This window comes from Hyperolius riggenbachi, chromosome 9 (genome assembly GCF_040937935.1).
Source record: "Hyperolius riggenbachi isolate aHypRig1 chromosome 9, aHypRig1.pri, whole genome shotgun sequence".
In the NCBI taxonomy this organism is placed as follows: domain Eukaryota; kingdom Metazoa; phylum Chordata; class Amphibia; order Anura; family Hyperoliidae; genus Hyperolius; species Hyperolius riggenbachi.
Window position 1 is genome coordinate 38693918 of NC_090654.1, and position 20786 is coordinate 38714703.

General features: G+C 44.7%; 1 protein-coding gene across 1 annotated transcript in view; it reads left to right on the top strand.

Moving 5' to 3' along the window:
* Window positions 1–20786, top strand: part of HCN3 (hyperpolarization activated cyclic nucleotide gated potassium channel 3) — a 70837-nt gene extending 50051 nt beyond the window's left edge. The window contains exons 4-8 of the mRNA XM_068252553.1: window positions 8004–8222; window positions 8308–8454; window positions 12100–12340; window positions 13224–13388; window positions 15828–20786. Coding sequence (XP_068108654.1) covers window positions 8004–8222; window positions 8308–8454; window positions 12100–12340; window positions 13224–13388; window positions 15828–16930 — 1875 coding nt within the window. The 3' untranslated portion in view covers window positions 16931–20786. The remainder of the gene's footprint in view (window positions 1–8003; window positions 8223–8307; window positions 8455–12099; window positions 12341–13223; window positions 13389–15827) is intronic.

Here is a 20786-nt window from a genome sequence, read left to right on the forward strand (position 1 = left end):
CTGGCTGTGCTACAGTCACCTGACCTCACTAATAATGCTGCCATCACCTTACTATACTGGCAGTGCTTCAGACACCTGACCTCACTAAAAATGCTGCCGTCACCTTACTATACTGGCTGTGCTAAAGACACCTGACCTCACTAATAATGCTGCCGTCACCCTACTATACTGGCTGTGCTACAGACACCTGCCCTCAGTAATAATGCTGCCGTCACCCTACTATACTGGCTGTGCTACAGACACCTGACCTCACTAATGATGCTGCCGTCACCTTACTATACTGGCAGTGCTACATACACCTGATCACACTAATAATGCTGCCGTCACCTTACTATACTGGCTGTGCTACAGACACCTGACCTCACTAATAATGCTGCCATCACCTTACTATACTGGCATTGCTACAGACACCTGACCTCACTAATAATGCTGCCGTCACCCTACTATACTGGCAGTGCTACAGTCACCTGATCACACTAATAATGCTGCTGTCACCTTACTATTCGGCTGTGCTACAGCCACCTGACCTCACTAATAATGCTGCCGTCACCTTCCTATACTGGCTGTGCTACAGACACCTGTCCTCACTAATAATGCTGCCGTCACCTTACTATACTGGCTGTGCTACAGACACCTGACCTCACTAAAAAATGCTGCCGTCACCTTACTATACTGGCTGTGCTACAGACACCTGCCCTCACTAATAATGCTGCCGTCACCTTACTATACTGGCTGTGCTACAGACACCTGCCCTCACTAATAATGCTGCCGTCACCTTACTATACTGGCTGTTCTACAGACACCTGACCTCACTAATAATGCTGCCGTCACCTTACTATACAGGCTGTGCTACAGAGACCTGACCTCACTAATAATGCTGCCATCACCTTACTATACTGGCAGTGCTACAGACACCTGTCCTCACTAAAAATGCTGCCGTCACCTTACTATACTGGCAGTGCTACAGACACCTGACCTCACTAATAATGCTGCCGTCACCTTACTATACTGGCAGTGCTATAGACACCGACCGTATCACACTAATAATGCTGCTGTCACCTTACTATACTGGCAGCGCTACAGCCACCTGCCCTCACTAAAAATGCTGCAGTCACCTTACTATACTGGCAGCGCTACAGACACCTGACCTCACTAATAATGCTGCCGTCACCTTACTATACTGGCAGTGCTACAGACACCTGACCTCACTAATAATGCTGCCCTCACCTTACTATACTGGCTGTGCTACAGACACCTGACCTCACTAATAATGCTGCCGTCACCTTACTATACTGGCTGTGCTACTGACACCTGACCTCACTAATAATGCTGCCGTCACCTTACTATACAGGCAGTGCTACAGACACCTGACCTCACTAATAATGCTGCCATCACCTTACTATACTGGCATTGCTACAGACACCTGACCTCACTAATAATGCTGCCGTCACCCTACTATACTGGCAGTGCTACAGAGACCTGACCTCACTAATAATGCTGCCATCACCTTACTATACTGGCAGTGCTACAGCCACCTGCCCTCACTAATAATGCCGCCGTCACCTTATTATACAGGCAGTGCTACAGACATCCGGCCTCACTAATAATGCTGCTGTCACCTTACTATACTGGCTGTGCTACAGACACCTGACCTCACTAATAATGCTGCCGTCACCCTACTATACTGGCAGTGCTACAGACACCTGACCTCACTAATAATGCTGCCGTCACATTACTATACTGGCTGTGCTACAGACACCTGACCTCACTAATAATGCTGCCATCACCTTACTATACTGGCAGTGCTACAGACACCTGACCTCACTAATAATGCTGCCGTCACCTTACTATACTGACAGTGCTACAGACACCTGACCTCACTAATAATGCTGCCGTCACCTTACTATACGGGCAGTGCTACAGACACCTGACCTCACTAATAATGCTGCCGTCACCTTACTATACTGGCTGTGCTACAGACACCTGACCTCACTAATTATGCTGCCATCACCTTACTATACTGGCTGTGCTACAGACACCTGACCTCACTAATAATGCTGCTGTCACCTTACTATACTGGCAGTGCTACAGACACCTGACCTCACTAATAATGCTGCTGTCACCTTACTATACTGGCAGTGCTACAGACACCTGACCTCACTAATAATGCTGCCATCACCTTACTATACTGGCATTGCTACAGACACCTGACCTCACTAATAATGCTGCCGTCACCCTACTATACTGGCAGTGCTACAGACACCTGATCACACTAATAATGCTGCCGTCACCTTACTATACTGGCTGTTCTACAGATACCTGACATCAGTAATTATGCTGCTGTCACCTTACTATACTGGCAGTGCTACAGACACCCGACCTCACTAATAATGCTGCTGTCACCTTACTATACTGGCAGTGCTACAGACACCTGACCTCACTAATAATGTTGCTGTCACCTTACTATACTGGCTGTTCTACAGATACCTGACATCAGTAATTATGCTGCTGTCACCTGCCAGTACTAAATAACAGGGATGCTCAACTTCGAATTTGAATGAAACCCGGATAGTTGTTATCCGGATTTCACCCTCCTAATTACAATCACCTGTGCGGGCTGGAGGGGGTCCAATCTTACCTAGCTGACGTATTCTTCGGTCCGTCCCTCGGCGCCTCCCACGATACGGTCCACGCGGCGGTCACGTGAGTACAAACACTTCCTCCTTCCGAAGGAGAAGCACAGGTGATTGTAATTAGGAGGGTGAAATCCGGATAACAACTATTCAGGGTTTCACTCGAATTCGAAGTTGAGCATCCCTGCTAAATAATGATGTAGTCACCTGACCATGCTACACTGAGATCTGACCTCACTAATAACACTGCAGTCAGCTGACCACAATGAAAATGCTGCAGTCAGCTGACCACAATGAAAATGCTGCAGTCAGCTGACCACAATGAAAATGCTGCAGTCAGCTGACCACAATGAAAATGCTGCAGTCAGCTGACCACAATGAAAATGCTGCAGTCAGCTGACCACACTTATAATGCTGCGTAATGCTGCAGTCAGCTGACCACACTTATGATGCTGCAGTCAGCTGACCACACTGATAATTCTGCAGTCAGCTGACCACACTGATAATGCTGCAGTCAGCTGACCACACTGATAATGCTGCAGTCAGCTGACCACACTGATAATGCTGCAGTCAGCTGACCACACTGATAATGCTGCAGTCAGCTGACCACACTGATAATGCTGCAGTCACCTGAACACACTGATAATGCTGCAGTCACCTGGCCAGTCTGCTGATAATGCTGCAGTCACCTGACCATACTACTGATAATATTGCAGTCAGCTGACCACACTGATTATGCTGCAGTCACCTGACTACACTGATTATGCTGCAGTCAGCTGACCACACTGATATTGCTTCTGGTTTTGTTGGGCGTCTCCAGAATAGATTGATGGGGCAGTTTGCAGTTTTGGGGTCCTGAGCGAGGGTAAATGTCACACACGGGGCAGGACACGTCATGAACACAGATGGTAAATGAAATGTAAATAATTCTGGCTTGCACAGTTACTCAATGCAAATTGTATTCAACTTGGAAATGAGCCAAGCAGATGTAATTCCTGATGATTTTGACTGTCCCAATTGCAAGTTGCGTGCAAGTTGGAATTATTGCCACCTTATTGGGCGTCTCTAGTGTTATACACGCAATAAGTGCTTGCACAAGTGATGCACAAACAGATGATTAATGGATGCATTCTTCTGCTGTCCAGATGTTTTCTCATTTCATGTCACTGTAGGTATGGTTGTCTCCTTCCTCTCTGCAAGGGTCCCATGTGCAGGATCATGCGTGCTGCATGTAGTGCATCCAGGATCATGCATGCTACATGCAGTGTGTCCAAAAGCATGCCTGCTGCATATCACGTCTGCTGCATGTGGTGTGTTCAGGATCATGCCAGTGGCATGTAGTGTGTTCAGGACCACGCTAGTAGCATGTACTGTGTTTAGGCTCATGCCTGCTGCGTGTGCTGTGTTCAGGATCACGCCAGTAGCATGTACTGTGTTTAGGCTCATGCCTGCTGCGTGTGCTGTGTTCAGGATCACGCCAGTGGCATGTAGTGTGTTTAGGCTCACGCCTGCTGCGTGTGGTGTGTTTTGGAGCGCACTTGCTGCATGCTCTGTATGTAGTAAAATGCCGCATGTGCATGTGGGAGAATAAAGGACCACTACTGCGTAAAATTGTAAAATTGAAAACACACGTGTGCACATACTTCTAAGCCGTACATTTCTTTCAGAGTAAGGGCTGGTTCACACAAACGTTGCTAAAAGAGGAACGCCAGTGAAAATAATGTAATAAAAAAGTGCTTCATTTTTACAATAATTATGTATCAATGATTCAGTCCGTGTTTCCACATTGTAAAATCTTTCCTCTCCCTCATTTACATTCTGACATTTATCACATGGTGACCTTTTTACTGCTGGCAGGTGATGTCAGTGGAAGGAGATGCTGCTTGCTTTTTTGGCAGTTGGAAACAGCTGTAAACAGCTTTTATTTCCCACAATGCAACAAGGCTCCCACAGTGCGATGTCAGAACCATGGTCCTGACATCACACTGTGGGAGGGGTTTCCCCACAATATCAGCCATACAGAGCCCCCTGATGATCCGTTTGAGAAAAGGAATAGATTTCTCATGGGAAAGGGGGTATCAGCTACTGATTGGGATGAAGTTAAATTCTTGGTTACAGTTTCTCTTTAACGCTGTCCATTCAGATGGACAGCCATCGGTACTAACGTTTACCGTTGTTTGTACAACTGTTGCGTTTCAAACCCCGTATTTTTGCTGTCGTCTGCCCGGCGCTTAGCAAAGCAACATGCTGCTTCCAGGATGGTTTACCACCATGCTTCCGTGTCCCCCTGCGAGGATGAAAAATGCTGCATGCCAGGAAGCACCGGCAAAAGCTGACAAATGTCTGCAAGCTTGCAGAAAAGCATTTAGAATGAGATGTTGCACTGCCGCCGGCAGCTGGTTCTGACATCCCTTTGAACCAGCCCTAAATTGCTATAAACAGCTTTTTTTCCCCTATGTTGCTTTTACAATGGGTATCAAAAATCTCACCGATCTGACAGGCTTTGGACTAGTCCATCTCCTCATGAGAGATTATCAGCATTTCCTTTATTCTTTACAAAGGAGTGCCTTAAAAGGATCTATACAAAGATGCCGACCAGCCTCCCTACTCGATCGCGCACTCTTCTGGCAGTTCAGTGCTTTTGAAAAGAAAGAAAATCCTTAAAGGGGAACTGAAGTAAGAGGTATACGGAGGCTGCCATATTTATTTCCTTTTAATCAATACCAGTTTCCTGGCAGCCCTGCTGGTCTATTTCTCTGCAGTAGTATCTGAATAACACCAGAAACAAGCATGCAGTTAGTCTTGTCAGATCTGACTTTAAAGTCTGAAACCCCTGATCTGCTGCATGCTTGTTCAGGGGCTATGGCTAATAGTATTAGAGGCAGAGGATCAGCAGGGCTGCCAGGCAACTGGTATTGCTTAAAAGGAAATAAACATGGCAGCCTCCATATACCTCTCTTCAGTTGCCCTTTAAGAGAAAACCCCATGAGGAGATGGACTGATCCAAAACCTGTCAGATGACATTTTTACAACCTACTGTAAGTGACAGTGACATAGGAAAAAGAGTAATTTATAGTGCATTTTACTTGTACTTTTTATACATATGCATTAACATTAACATTAATTTTAAATGTTACAATTTTAGCAATAGTGGTCCTTTAGCCTTTCGCACATTGTGTACATGGGTAAAATCCTATTTGAATTCACTAAGGTGTTATAGAATTATCAAATGTTTTATCGATAAAACATTTGATAAACATGTAACACCTTAAGTGAATTCAAAATGAGATTTTACCCATGAGGTAACTTATCAAGCGTTTGATAAAGTGTTTGATAAAGCTCCATGAATTGAGGCCATCATAGGATGTGAATGAAGAATGAAGACTTGCATGCTTTACGTACAGTATGTAGTATATTGCAGGACACATCTTGCTGTATGTATAAAGTGGACCTAAACTCAGAACTTCCTCTCTGCTCTAAAATATTAGTCACAGCACGATAAACTTCACGGGAAAAAAAAAATTCTTCATTTAAAATTCACGTTTGCAGATGGCACTGAGGGAGTTAAAGAGACACTGAAGTGAAAAAAAATATATGATATAATGAATTGGTTGTGTAGTACGGATAATTACTAGAACATTAGTAGCAAAGAAAATATTCTCAGATTTTCATTTTCAGTTACATAGTGTTTTTTTAATAACATTGCATCATTCTCTAATATTTGCAGTTTACACACTACTCAGCATTCTAAATGATTTTACAGAGCAGGCTAGTGAACTATTGACCTGTCCTCTGGAGAGAAAAAGAAGATACAGACCCATATGCAATTCACTTTTTCTCCTGAGTTTTCTCCTAGGAGATAATTTCACACCTTATCATAAAATGGCTTTAAAGCCACCCGAAAAGCACAAAAATACTCAAAATAATTTTAATAGTACTTTTTCACCCCCTTTGGGTTCTTTTTACAATTGTAAAATGCTGAAAAGTTAATTTAAAGAGAAGATGAAAATTATCTCCTAGGAGAAAACTCAGGTGAAAAAGTGAATTGCATATGGGCCACAGTGACTGACAGTTGAGATAACACGCTTCAGAAGACAGAGCTCTCTGCGACTTTGAAAGTCGTGGAGCTCAATGGCTCTTTTGCATAGATAACAACTGGAGTTTCTTAACTCTTCCTGTACTGGAAACAATATTAAACATGTCTCTGCTCCTAATGCTTTATTTCTAAGCTGTACTACACATACCAATCATTATATCATAATTTTTTTTTCCGCTTCAGTGTCTCTTTAAGCCACTGTGTTACAGGGGTGTAAAACTCACTCACGTAAGGGGCCAAAATCTAGAACATTGTCTGTGCCAAAATGTTGATTAAGATTTAACATTACGGTACTGAATAGTCTCAAACTATAGTGACCATGGGGGCCCCTTCCCCTTCTGCCGAGCTGTACAGTGAAGCAGTTTAATATTTATCTGCTTCAGTGCAGCTTCAAGTCTCCTCTGGTCTTCCTGACAGCCTCATGCTCTATGCAGCCATTCTCTGGCCCATGAGGCATATCATGTGATCAGGAGCTGGATGTGTGGAAGTATAGAGCGTGCAGCTGCCAGGAAGAACAGAAGAGGCCCGACACAGCGATGGAGTAGGTACTGTAAATATTACTCCGCTCTGCCACTCTGCTATGTGGAGAGATTGGGGGGGGGGGGGGGGGGGAGGTGTGTAGATGTGTGTGTGTGTGTGTGTGTGTGTTTTATCAGCCACATGGGTTGTTGCTGCACCCCAGCTTAAAGTGACATTGTTTCAACTACAGATACTGTGACTGGTGTGCTCCTTTGGATGGGAAGGCAGTCTGTCCCTGGATTTGAGTTTGACACCTGTGGTTTACTATATGGAGAGCTGCCTAGGCAGAGCTCTCCTGCAGTCTATTCACAGCTGCTGGTAAGAACATATTAGCCATGTTAATATTTCCAAACAAACACAGAGAAGTGAATTTCTTCAGAAACTTTTTGTGGAATAAAGACTTTTCATTGTGTGCTGTGCAAGAGTTCAGGTCCGCTTGAACAAGTAAGAGAGATTAGTTTGAGGATGTTGTGGATGACGACAACTTTTTGGTAGTATTTTAGCAACATATGAAAAGCATGGCATGTAAACGTTTTCTTCGTACTCAGGTCTTGCCCGTACTTAGTATGATTTCAACCTTACTACTCATATGTTTGAAGAAGAGCCGCTTACAGTACAGTCATTTATGAATAACTTTCTTCATAAGGCTGTAACTTCAGAACTGACACTTTCACCTCCTGCATCCGGGAATGACTGCCCTTTCCTCTTCCATCATGGCTTTTCCCGTTACTGACTCTTTGTCTCTCCTCCACTAGAACGAGTCCTGGGGTAAGCAATACTCCCATGCGATCTTCAAGGCCATGAGCCACATGCTGTGCATCGGCTACGGTCAGCAGGCTCCAGAGGGGATGACCGATGTCTGGCTCACCATGCTGAGCATGATTGTGGGAGCCACCTGCTATGCCATGTTTATTGGCCATGCTACAGCCCTCATCCAGTCCCTGGACTCCTCTCGCAGACAGTATCAGGAGAAGGTAGGTGGGATAATGGGAATGATAAGGGTGGAGTGGAGTTTGGCCAATAATCTCTACAGCCATGTCTATTCCATGTATTTCACAGTACAAGCAAGTGGAGCAATACATGTCCTTCCATAAATTGCCTCCGGATACACGGCAAAGAATTCATGAATACTACGAGCACCGTTACCAGGGCAAGATGTTTGATGAGGAGAACATCCTTGGGGAGCTTAGTGAACCTCTCAAAGAAGTAAGTACTGACTTGCCAAATAAAAGGTCTCATCTTCATAATGAACAGTTTCCATACTTGAATAATTGAAACTGCGTGTGGCTATTGCAAACTGTGGCAAGCATGTTTCTGTTACTTCTTCTTCTTAGTTGTGTGCTCAGGGTCCCTCACAATCACTTGCCTGACATTTCTAATCTGGACCTGGTTTTGATATTAATGCTTAAAGCACAGGGGCAGTTCTTCCATGAAGCAATGTGAACCACGTGCTTCATGCCGGCAACAACTAGATGCACGGCGCCGCTTCACTCACTTGCTATCAGCATTCCAGCGATGGGATCTACATCAGCCCGCCAGCAACCTGTATCCATGGCTACAGCGGTGCCTCATGTGACCTGTTATGTGCTTCTGGGTCACATGAGGCGCCGCTGTAGTCAGGAGGAAACAGGACTTCATATGTGGCTGGTGATCCCATCGCTAATCTGCTGACAGTGGGTGAGTGATGCGGCGCTGGTGCAACACAATACCAGGCATCCTGGGAAATGACATGTAGGAGATGCTGTCTTGGAGGAAGCAAAGGGAGGTAAGCGTAGTGCCAGTGCCTACAATGCACAGCCCTATGTGTTTATCTTCTCCGGTCCAGCTTTGCACACACACTTTACGCCCTGTTAAAGTGGACCTGAACTCTTGCACAGAAGAGGAGGAGAACACAGAGAAATCCACCCTGCGTGTGTTTATAGAGAACCGCCTGTCCAATTCTCCCTTATCTGCAAGTAATGTGCCAGTGTAATTTGAGCTGTCAGCTCTCTGCCGAAGTAACCACACTGCAGCATCTCTGTGGAAGTTCTGTAAGTTGTAACAAAGAAAGGTTATAATGCTGTTAAAGCCAATGGGTACCCCTTTAAAAATAAAAAAGTCAGATACTCACCTAAGGAGAGGGAAGGCTCAGTCCTAATGAGCCTTCCCTCTCCCGGGTCCCCTCGGTGCTGCGCTGGCTCCCCCGTTCGCGTCCGCCGCCGCAGGGACTTTGGAGGTCTTCGGGAGCACTCGAGCTTCCGAAGACAGGCCTCCCCATTCTACGCACGCACGAGTGCGTCATAGAGGGCGTTCGCGCATGCGTAGTATGGAGCGGCTCGTCTTCGGGAGCCCGAGTGCTCCCGAAGGCTTCTGAAACCTCCCTTCGGTGGTGGAAGTGGCAGTATTTGACCGAACTGGTCCAATACTGCTACGAGGGATCCTGCGCGGGGCCGGGCATCGGGAGAGGAGAGGGAAGGCTCATTAGGACAGAGCCTTCCCTCTCCTTAGGTGAGTATCTGACTTTTTTATTTTTAAAGTGCTACACATTCACTTTAAGTAACGTTTAGACCAGAGAAGAAGTTGTGAGTTCAGGTCCATTTTAAGGAAAACTAATAGTAAATTGTTGTCATAAAAACTTATAGCTGGAGCTCTGAGGAGAGTCACATGCTTAGCTAAGGCCAGGCCTGTCCAACACCAGTCCTCAAGGGCTGAGGTCCTCCCACATTTTTGGCACAGGTTAAAATTAATTGATCGGAGTGAATCAGGAAAGGTGTGGTTCATGAAGTACAACACATTTCTCCATTTCTCAGTCCACCCTAACCACTGCCATGGATAGGGCCTTCAAGGACGGAAGTTGGACAGCCCGGCCTGAATCAGACACTGAAAACGCTGCAGAATGAAGTTATGGGACCTTGAAAATTAGGGTTCAGTATTAGGTTGGTTTGCCATTTCAGGAATGACATGATGAACAAATTACTTATGTAAAAAATTATATTTCATTGCCAAAAGTATTGGAATGCCCCTCTAATTGAATGTAGGTGAACAAAATCAAGTGACTAGGCATGCAAACTACAGCAAAGTCCCTAGTTTCTGGCATCGGCGGGGACTGCCTAATGCCCGATACATTTGCTTGCCGGTTGCTTGAGCATCCTGCACAAATCTCCTCCCTAAAATGCTCACCGAGCCTCCAGTGACATCCTGTAGCTCCTAGCATAGCGGGCTTCTGGCGGCTTTCCAGCATCCTCCATGTTTGGTTCCTGGTGTGTCACCTGACCGGCGTCAGGTCATGTGACACAACCGAAATCTGTGCACAGATGCTGGAAAGCCGCTGGGAGTTATAGAACGTCGCTGGAGGCTCGGTGAGTATTTTGTGACCAGCAAACCCGCTCCCATTCTCCCCCAACCCCCTCCCCCAAACAACAGTCACCGTTATCCACTTGGGCATGGCGGTTAGTTGAGACTTACGGATGCCCGAGTTCCTGATAATGGGGACTTTGGTGTACTTTGAAATTTCATGAAATTTCTTCACCACTAAATATTTCACAGTCCGCTATTAGTGGTATTATAACCAGGGGTGGGCCGACGCAAAGGTGTGAGAGGCTCCAGCCTCACGGCGCAGTGTAGAAGAGGGAGTACAACTCACTCAGCTATAATTCCCTGATTGTATTCGAAGCAGAGAGAAATAAAAAAGGGGGATACATGGCAGGGACTGCAAGTCAAATAACTACAGATTAAGATGTTGGGGAGGGGGGGGGGGGGTTGGGGGCCCTGGGGCACCTCTTACTCTAATAGCAATCAGTGTGTGGGTGGGATGGAGGGGCGCACTTTGGTGTTGCAGCCTTGTGTGCTGGAGGACCTTGTCCCGGCGATTATAACAAAGTGGAGGCAATAGGGAACAAAAACAACTCAGCCACGAAGTGGTAATCCATGTAACAACCACAGAGCTATATCACTGCATAGTGAGCTGTAGTGTGCAGAAGTCGCTAACTTTCTGCAGAGTCTGCAGCTACAGATCTCCAAAACATTGTATGGCCTTGAGATTAGCGCAAGAACAGTGCATTCAAGCATCACAGAATGGTTTACCTACCATGGTCGAGCAATTGCATGCAAGCTTTACATCACCATGTGCAATACAGTGTTCGGAGGCATTGGTGTAATGCACATCGCCACTAGACCTTATAGCAGTAGTGACGCCTTCTCTGCAATGGCGAATCACAGTTCTCTGTCTGGCAATCCAATGGAAAAGTCTAGGTTTGGCATATGCCTGGAGAACAGTACTTGCCTGCCTACATTGTGCCAACTGTAAAGTTTGGTGGAGTAGAATTATTTTGTGTGTGTTTTTTAAGGGGTTGGGGTAGGAGTAGTTCTAGTGAAAGAGACTCTATAACCTTCAGGATACCAAGACATTTAGGACAATTCATTGCTCCTAACTTGTGGGAACAGTTTGGGAATGGCCCTTTCTGTTCCAACGAGACCAGTACCAAAAGCTGGTTCCATAAAGACATGGATGGGCGAGTATGTTGTGGAGTAACTTGACTACACAGAGCCCTGACCTAAACCCAAAAGAACTTCTTTAGAATGAATTAGAGTGGAGCTGAACTTGTGCAAATGGTGGGCCAACTTCACATTCAAGCCTATTGGGAAAGAATGGGATCATTGACGTTCAGGTGTTTGTAAAGGCAGACATCCAATACTTTTGACAATATAGTGTATCTGGGTAGTAGCAGCTGACATTAAGTTATTAATAACCTCTATGATCTAGAGTAACCATATCAATGTGTACAGCAAGGGTTGGTGTATTTCGGTGTAAGAAGTGGCAGGCTCCCTTTAATCCACCTGTTTTACTGACTACCTTCTTTCTCTGTTATAAAGGAGATTGTCAACTTCAACTGCCGAAACCTTGTTGCCAATATGCCACTATTCGCTAACGCTGATCCCAACTTTGTTACGGCCATGTTAACCAAGCTCCGCTTTGAGGTGTTCCAGCCTGCCGACTACATCATCCGTGAGGGCACTGTGGGGAAGAAGATGTATTTTATCCAGCATGGAGTGGTCAGCATCCTTACCAGGGGTAGCAAGGAGACCAAGCTTTCTGATGGCTCCTACTTTGGAGGTACGTTGCAAGGTGGACAGAGTAGGTATAGAGAAGCTTTTAGTTCTCCTACTCCTAGCTTCCCATCTTACTTTAATTCTTCAGTTCAGAATCCGATTGGCTGATTTGCTTTATTTTTTAGACACTTCTTGACAGTGATGCCCATTTTGGGCCATATTGTTCCATTATATTTTACTGCTTTATATTTTAAAGCGGACCCAAACCAAACATTTTTTTAATTCAAAATATTTAGTTGCACCACTCTGACACATACAAAGATAAATAAACACTCCTTCAAGCCTATGAGCATTTCAGTGCATGCTTTTCACCCTTCTCTTTGCATAACTAGGGTTATACAGGTGGCAGCCATTAGCAATTCCTCCTTTGCTGGACACCATCTACTCCACCAGTTTGCCGGATTATTTCCCGGCAATATGAAAGGAAGGGAGGGGTTTCTCCAATAAATGTAAAATATTTTATATTTGTCATCATGCAGCTGAAAAAAGGCTGCTATTTATTATTATAATTTAGAAAATAGATTTTATTTCTGAAATCTTGTATTTTTAATTTGGGTCTACTTTAAGTTCCGAGAGCTGCCATAACACTCACTTTGTACACCATGATAGCTAGAGGGTTACTGTAGAACATTTAAGTGTACAAGATGGAGTCCTGTCTGGTTTAATTTACTTAGAATGTGGGCAGAGGAAGCTTGCCCAGACACGGAATTACTAATTGAGCTTAGTTTCTTGCCTGTTTCTTGAAACTGGCCATCCGATCCTGTGGTAGTATAGATAATATACAGTAAATAGTATTTTACATTTACTAGATAAAAATATAAGTATTCAACCCCACTGTGCTTACTCTTGATGTGACCAAGCAGCTAAAGCCAGTTTCTTTCTTGTAGAGATCTGCCTACTGACGCGTGGTCGCCGGACAGCTAGTGTACGTGCTGACACCTACTGCCGCCTCTACTCACTGTCTGTGGACAACTTCAACGAGGTCCTGGAAGAATATCCAATGATGAGGCGGGCGTTTGAGACAGTGGCCATGGATCGCCTGGACAGGATTGGTGGGTGTCAGAGGCAGAGAAATTTATTGGATCTGTCCACTCATGGCAGAGTCCATGAGACACCATAACTAATACATAGAAACTAGGGTGCACCGTGCAAGTCTCTGGTATCCTGAGTTTGTGTAGCCAACACTTCCCCATCATCTTTGACATTCACAACTTACCCCTAACCCTCAGCCTTCATACTCGCTGCTTTCACCCTAACCTCCATGTTCACCATTTACCTCAACTTTCTGGGTGTCCTCCACACTTGTCAAATAAGTCTCTTTCTCCATACTTACCTCCCATCACCCTCAACATTCAGCACTATGCCATCATCATTCAGGGTCATTCTTTGCTCCACATCCTCTACTCTCATAGCTTTACTGTTATCCTACACAATTATTTGCTTCGTCCTCCACATACACCACTTGACCTCTTCCTCCTAAAACGCCGCTTAGACATTCTCCATAGCTGCTTCCACCCCATTAGCATCAATACCGATATGGGGTTCTCTGCATTCGCTGCTTATCCGTCATCCTCCACACACAGGTTGCTATTGACTCTGTCGCTCATGTGATATGCCCTCATTTATCATCCTCCACAACCACAACTTTCCCATCATGCTCCACAGGCACCGTTTAAACTTGTTCCACATTCATTGCTTTACCGTCAGCCTTATTCCCAGCATCCTTCACACTTGTTGCTTTCCCATTATCTTCCAAAATCAATGCTTTGCCATCATCATCCACACTGTCTGCTTACCTCTCATCTTCCACAATCTTGTCTTCTTTCTCATCTCTCATAGTCAACTCTTATTCCTTATCATCCACACTCAACTTTTACCCCTCATCTCTTCATACTCACCACTTATCCAACATCTTTTACCCCCACCACTTTTTAATTTCCTTTACACCACTTACCTATCCCATTACCCCTCATAGACACAACTTTGACATCAACCTCCACACCCTGGCTGAAGAATGGGACTCAAGGACATAGGGCGTGACTCATTAAGCTGCACTTGGTAACAATTTATTATTCATGATTCATTAAGCTGCACTGATGACAATTAACATATTAATTGACATAGTAGCAGCCGCTAGTGAAGTATCACGAATCGTTCAGAAACAGCCTTATCAGTCCGCCGACAGACTGTACACACGCTCTACTGTCAGCAGAAAGCCCGCCCGTCATTCCGTACAGTAGTGCATGTGTACGCACCTCTAGCCTCAAATGAATATTCCTCCTAAATATGAAACAGAACTCCAACAAAAATGCTAGCTACACGGGGAGGCAATTATCAGTTACCTGCCAAATAGTAGTAATCCTGCAACACTGTATAGCCAATTTATGAAAAACAGTGCAAGGAGAATTGGAGGAAATGTGGTGCAAACTGGTGCAGAGGTGGACCGTTTTTGCACCAGTACTGCTCCAGTTTTCCTTGCACTGGTTTCGATAGATATAGCCTAGTGTTTCCACTATTAAAGGTTGCAGATATGTCCTTCCTGACTGTAGTTTGCCTATGACCCATTCCACAGGTGAGAGTAAGGGTGACCATGCATAACTCGATATTGCGGCCCAATCGACCTCTCCACAACAACTGAGATACCTTCCACGCTCTGGGTTTTAAAGTCTCTCTTCTCTGCCGGCACAACTCCTGGGTCCTCCAGTGTGTGCCGTCACCACAGGCGCCTGTACCACGTGACAGTGGCACATGTGACGTCACAACATGTGCCAAGTCACACAGTACCAGCCCTCAAGGTGACGGTGGAGAAGTGAGACTTTAAAACACTGAGCATGGCCACGGGGAGGGGGTGGAGTGGGGGAAGGAGGGGCATTTTAGCCTGGCAGGGAGTAGCAGCAGGATAATTCCCAGTAGATTTCATGCTGGAATCTAGGATGTCCCAAGGTCAGTAATTGAGGGTAAATATTCCACCTGGAGACACAGAAGCCTAAAAGGTTTTATAAGCTCGTTCTACTCTATCCAAAAATATTTTTTAATGGCTTTAATGCAGAGCTAACTTTCCCTGAATATATGTAAAACAATGAAAAAGGACAATCGAGAGCCCCCTATAGTGTATTATTGATGATAACAATAGAGATGATAATAGTAGCAAGTTTATACTCACAAGTGTGGGTTGCCGAAACCAGGCAACCACTAATTGCGCATGAGGGGAAATTAGACCTGGAGTTCTGATTCATTCTGGACCTTCTGATTCTTATTTTCTCCTCAATTTCTGCTAGTTTTTGTCATTCATGTTAAGGTTCTTCTGATTTCCCTTTTATTCTGTTTATGTCCTGATGCCGTCTGCATTGTTCAGCTTCTTTCTTGCTCCATCATCTATGTTGTCCATCTAATACCTCTTCTCCTGTGCTCCATCCTTTGATGTATTGTCCACCCACCCTTGCCACCCCCTGAACATCATGTTCCTCTCCTTGTGTCCGTCTCCTCCCCAGGTAAGAAGAACTCCATCCTTCTTCGTAAACGGGCAGAAAACAGCACAGGCTCGGTGAACAATGAGATCATTCAGCAGATTGTGAAACATGATCGGGACATGGCGCATAACATTCAGGATTTGCAGGCACTGGGGACCATGCGGGATCCTAGTCACAATAAGACTCTCATCTGGGAGCCCCTTGTTCATGCACCTTTACAGACTGCTGCAGCCACCACCAATGTGGCCATCGCTCTCACTCATCAGCAGAATCTTCACTCCCATGTCTTCCTACCACCATCATCCCTACCAGAGACAGCCTTTGCGAGCCGGCAAGCGCGTAGGTCTCAGCCCAATATTGGTGTGTCTCGACTATCTTCTGCAAGTTCTCCTTCTGGTGCACAGTCCCATCTGCAGACTCCAGTTGGCATCTCCCCATCTTCTCCAAGTTGCCTCCAGAAGCAGGGTGTTGCCGTTCCTCCCTTGCGGCTAAGCCAGATACAAAGAGTGGAGCCTTCTTCGTTGGCAAAACCAGTAATGACTTCACAAGTGCAACTATCCCGCTCTCGAGGGACTTCAGCCTCCACCTCTGTCTTGCAGCAGGCAATGGGGCATGCAAGCTCTCAACCAGCTGTGGGACCTCTTTCTGGCAGAACTCTGCACTATAGTCTGTCCAGAGCAAGTGGCTCTCATATTTCTCTGCTCATGCAGCAAGCAGCCAGCTCTCCCCAGCAGTTGGTCAAGTACAGGAGTATACAAGGACTGCCCATACGGAGACTGTCACAGGATGTTCGTCTCCTATCTGCCTCTCAGCCTTCACTGCCTAACAAAGCACAGCAGCAGGAAAGTGCAGCCTCTCCACAAGCCTCTGACTCTCCTGATTCCCTTAGTAATAAATCCTCACCTTCAGTATCTATAACACTTGTAAAACCACCCACATCATCATCTTACACACAGCCGGTGCCTTCAGAGCCCCCCGCCTTGTCAGGACCTTCAGTTAGTGGTTCTGTCACTCCACAATCTCCTGTGTCCACAGCCCGAGCACCAGGACCATCTCGGAAGGGATCAGTAGCCTTTAGCCCTGAGTTAGACATTGCTAAACCAAAACTCCCATCAAACATGTAATGAGTTTCCCCGACAAAGGGATGACTATTCCTAGGGACCAATGTAAAGGCCAAACATCTTTTAAACCATACAGTTTATGGGCAAGAGGAATCTAAGGGAAACAAAAACTGTAGTTTGTTGTGTTTGCTTCTACCAGGTAGATAATACACTTTATTAGGGTCCATCACGCTTAATAGCTGTGACCTGGCCAAAGCACATGTCCAAGTCTGGCATTGTTGTTAAAAACCAGACCTGAGGCTGTTCTCGTGGATTGGATGTTACCATGCCTTACTCATCCAGCATAGCTTTATAATCAAGAAAGGAAAATAAACTCAGAATCTTTGGCTGGTCACTGAGAAGGTCGGCTGGATCTGGGACCAGCAGGTCTGTCTTGTAACCTTATCAGTGGTTCATCCTAAATAAGTGGAACTTTTAGTAAAAAGTGTGTCCTACTCCTCAGTATATCACCACCTTTCAAATAACAGAGACTCTGAGGTCCAATAATCCTGTTTGAGAATGTGCCAAGATGTATATGTGTGACTAAGGAAGTACCCAAGATGGAGTCAGTGTTGACTAGGCATAGAGTTCCCCACTAACATTTTCTGTGACTGCCTTGAGTTTTTCATATTGCCTCCAGTGTTAAGCCCTCATTGCAAACCTTTTGTGTCACCCCAAGGTAAAAAATTCTCCTGACTCTTTAGGATATTCAGTTTTCCTGTGTCTCCTACAGTTTGTGAGCCCATCTAACTTTCTAGGCACCCAACTTCTCTACGTTTCCAAATTCTCCCATGATTCTAGTAGGAGCTTCAGTTATCCTAGGCCTCTTTAAGGTTCCTCTATGTTCTTGTGTTCCTCCAACACATTATCCCGTGTAGCCTCCTGGGTCTCTAGTTCTCCCTAATCCCTCCTAGGTTCCACAATATTTCCCTCCTGGAATTTTCTTAGTACTTGAGTTTGTTTACAGTTTCTTTTCAATCATTTTGCAATTTTATCATGCTTATGATTTTTGCACTGCGATGCATTGATGCTAATATTACTGCCTTTGCATTCATATTAGGGGCCTGCCTGAAAAAAATAACAGGACTATAGGTCCCTATTATGTACTGCAAAAATTGATTGGGTTCTGTTTTATCAACATTCTACACTGCATAAGTGCACACGTGAATCTGAAATATCTTTATCCTTTAGAATGGTTAATCTAACAGGTTTTGGTCTTGATCTCCTGACCCTCATGAATTATCTTGTCAATTCTTCCAAAGAGGTCTTTCACAGAATTGTGGAAGTCCAAAATGTCCTCTTAGATTTTCTTAGATTATGTAGAGCACATGTGTCGTCGAACTCCAGGCCTGGAGGGCCAGATCCATGTCAGTGTTTAGGATGGACTGAGAAAGAGAGGAATGTGTTCTACCTGATGGACCACGCCTTTCCTGATTCAGACCCATCAATTCATTAGAGCTGTATCAAAAATGTGTCAGGATCTCGGCCCTCATAGGACCGGTTTGACGTACCTGATGTAGAGTATGTATCTTTATGCCCATTTTCTTTCAGACTTCAATGATTTTACAAACATTTCACCTATTTTGTAAAAATATTGTTACATACCTGAAAAGGATCAAATTTAATAACATTCCGTCTAATCCCCAAAAAGTGGCTCCAACTGTAGAATGTTGACCTGGGAGAGTATCTGGAATACTTTGGTATACGAAATGAGTTCAAAATGAGTCACTATGCTAGAAGTCAATACTTTTTAAAACCTTCCAATCCGATCTCCTTCCTAAATTATCAATGTTGGGTCTGTTTTCCTTAGTATGATTTCCAGTCAATGGCCTCAATTCACTAAGATCATGCTGGAGATAATAAGGCAAGAGAAAACTTACCTCCACACAGTGAGAGGGTTATCTTATCTCTTCATTCCTTACAATACCTCCTCTGTAGTTAATTTACCTCCTCTGTAGTTAAGTTACCTCCTCTGTAGTTAAGTTACCTCCTCTGTAGTTAATTTACCTCCTCTGTAGTTATTTTCACATGCAGTTAATTAACAGCCTGTCTTTAACTCTGGAGTTATTTTAAGGATTGGAGAGTTAACTTAAAGACAGAAGAGTTAACTTTAGGTTTGCCTGAGGTAAAATGTTTCCTGAATACTACATGCCTTATCACCATGGTAACAACTCTAGAAGAGTTATTAAAGACATCTTAGTGAATTGAGGCCTTTATCTGCTGATCTGCTCTGTAGCTCCTGGTCTACTTTGATGGCTATCAGATCAAGTCAGACCACTGCCTACTAAGTGTTGTGATTGCATGATGATCACAACAGGTTTTATTATTATTTAGTATTTATATGTTGCCGACTTCTTCCACAGTGCTGTACAGAGTATGGCAATTTCACTAACTGTCCCTCAGAGGAGCCTACAATCTAATCCCTACAATAGTCATATCTATTAGGGGGAAGCAAATTAACGTATCTGTATGTTTTAGGGATGTGGGAGTAAACCAGAGTGCCTGGAGGAACACCAAACAGACACGGGGAGAACATACAAACTCTGCCGGTACCCTGGCTGGGATTTGAACTGGGGACCCAGCACTGCAAGGCAAGAGTGCTATCCATTAAGCCAACCTCTGCTCTAGCTCCTGTGACCTCCTGACCACATCTATGGCCACACCTCTGTGGCATATTTTCAACTTCACTGTAAGCCACAGTTCTTTTATTGGACTTCGGTCAACTCTGAGTTCCACTCAGTGTCATCCTTCCCTCTTCTTTTTACCCATCCCTCTCTCTTAGAAACTCCCTGTCATTATTTGAATTGGGCAATGCCAAAAATGACCATATTCTTGCTTTGGGATTTGATAATGTATGCTGGCTCAGAATTTTTACCTTGCCCTGTGCTATTTCACCTTTGCAGGTCACAAAGTTTCCAGCTCATGACATGACGAATGATCCAAATATACTCATCATGCATTGTGATATATTTTTCAGTTTACAGTGAAGTCAGGTTGTAAAAGGAGTAACAAGTTAACAACTTCATGTTCTTTCCGTATACTTTGCACCATGCTCAGACATTCAGCCAGCCTAAATGGCGTTTAAGAGGCATTTTTGCAGCAAATTCAATAAACTCAGAAATGTAGAAGACAGAGACTCAGTCTAGCATTGACAATCTCCAGCCATGCTTCTCTGCACAATCACAAAACCCACCACCCATCGATGGTCATCCATTGTTAAGCTGTATGTTCCCACGATGTTCCTCGGTGGTTGATAACCCGCTTATGCCTCTTCAAACATGGTTTTTTTTTGGGACAGCTTCATGGATGAAGTTCTTCAGGTATGACTGGGCTAATGCAGTGCTGGCCAAGCATCACGCAACGTGTTTAGTATCCTATAAACCGGACGCTATCTATTTCATGAGAACCTGTTGGTAACTTCTTAGCACTTTATGACGATAGCAAAAATTACCTTGTGATTCTCCTAAGTCAATTTTTATAGAAATTCATGAATAGTCCTCTTTCACTCGGTTTAGACCTTCAGAGCAAGTCATGGCTTGTCTGCTGCTGTGACGTGATGGACCTCCAACATCATTATGCTGTGTAGTCTTAGTTGTGACCTCATCATTTTTAGCTTATGGTGAAATAGGAGGCATCTCAGTCTATAAAACAATTGTGACAGTGTTGGACAGAATGGGATCCATTGTTGAGACATCTTTGGGAAAGCTGATGAAAGTGGGTAGACGGAGCAACTCTGTTGGCTTAGAGCCATATACTTTGCAGTTTTTTATGAATTAGAGAAGGGATGGAATTATCTTTTACTGCCAGTCTTGGTGACACTCATGGTCCTGCTGTATGGTCCCTGGTTGACAATGGATAGGAAGTGGTGGTAGTGGGTAGC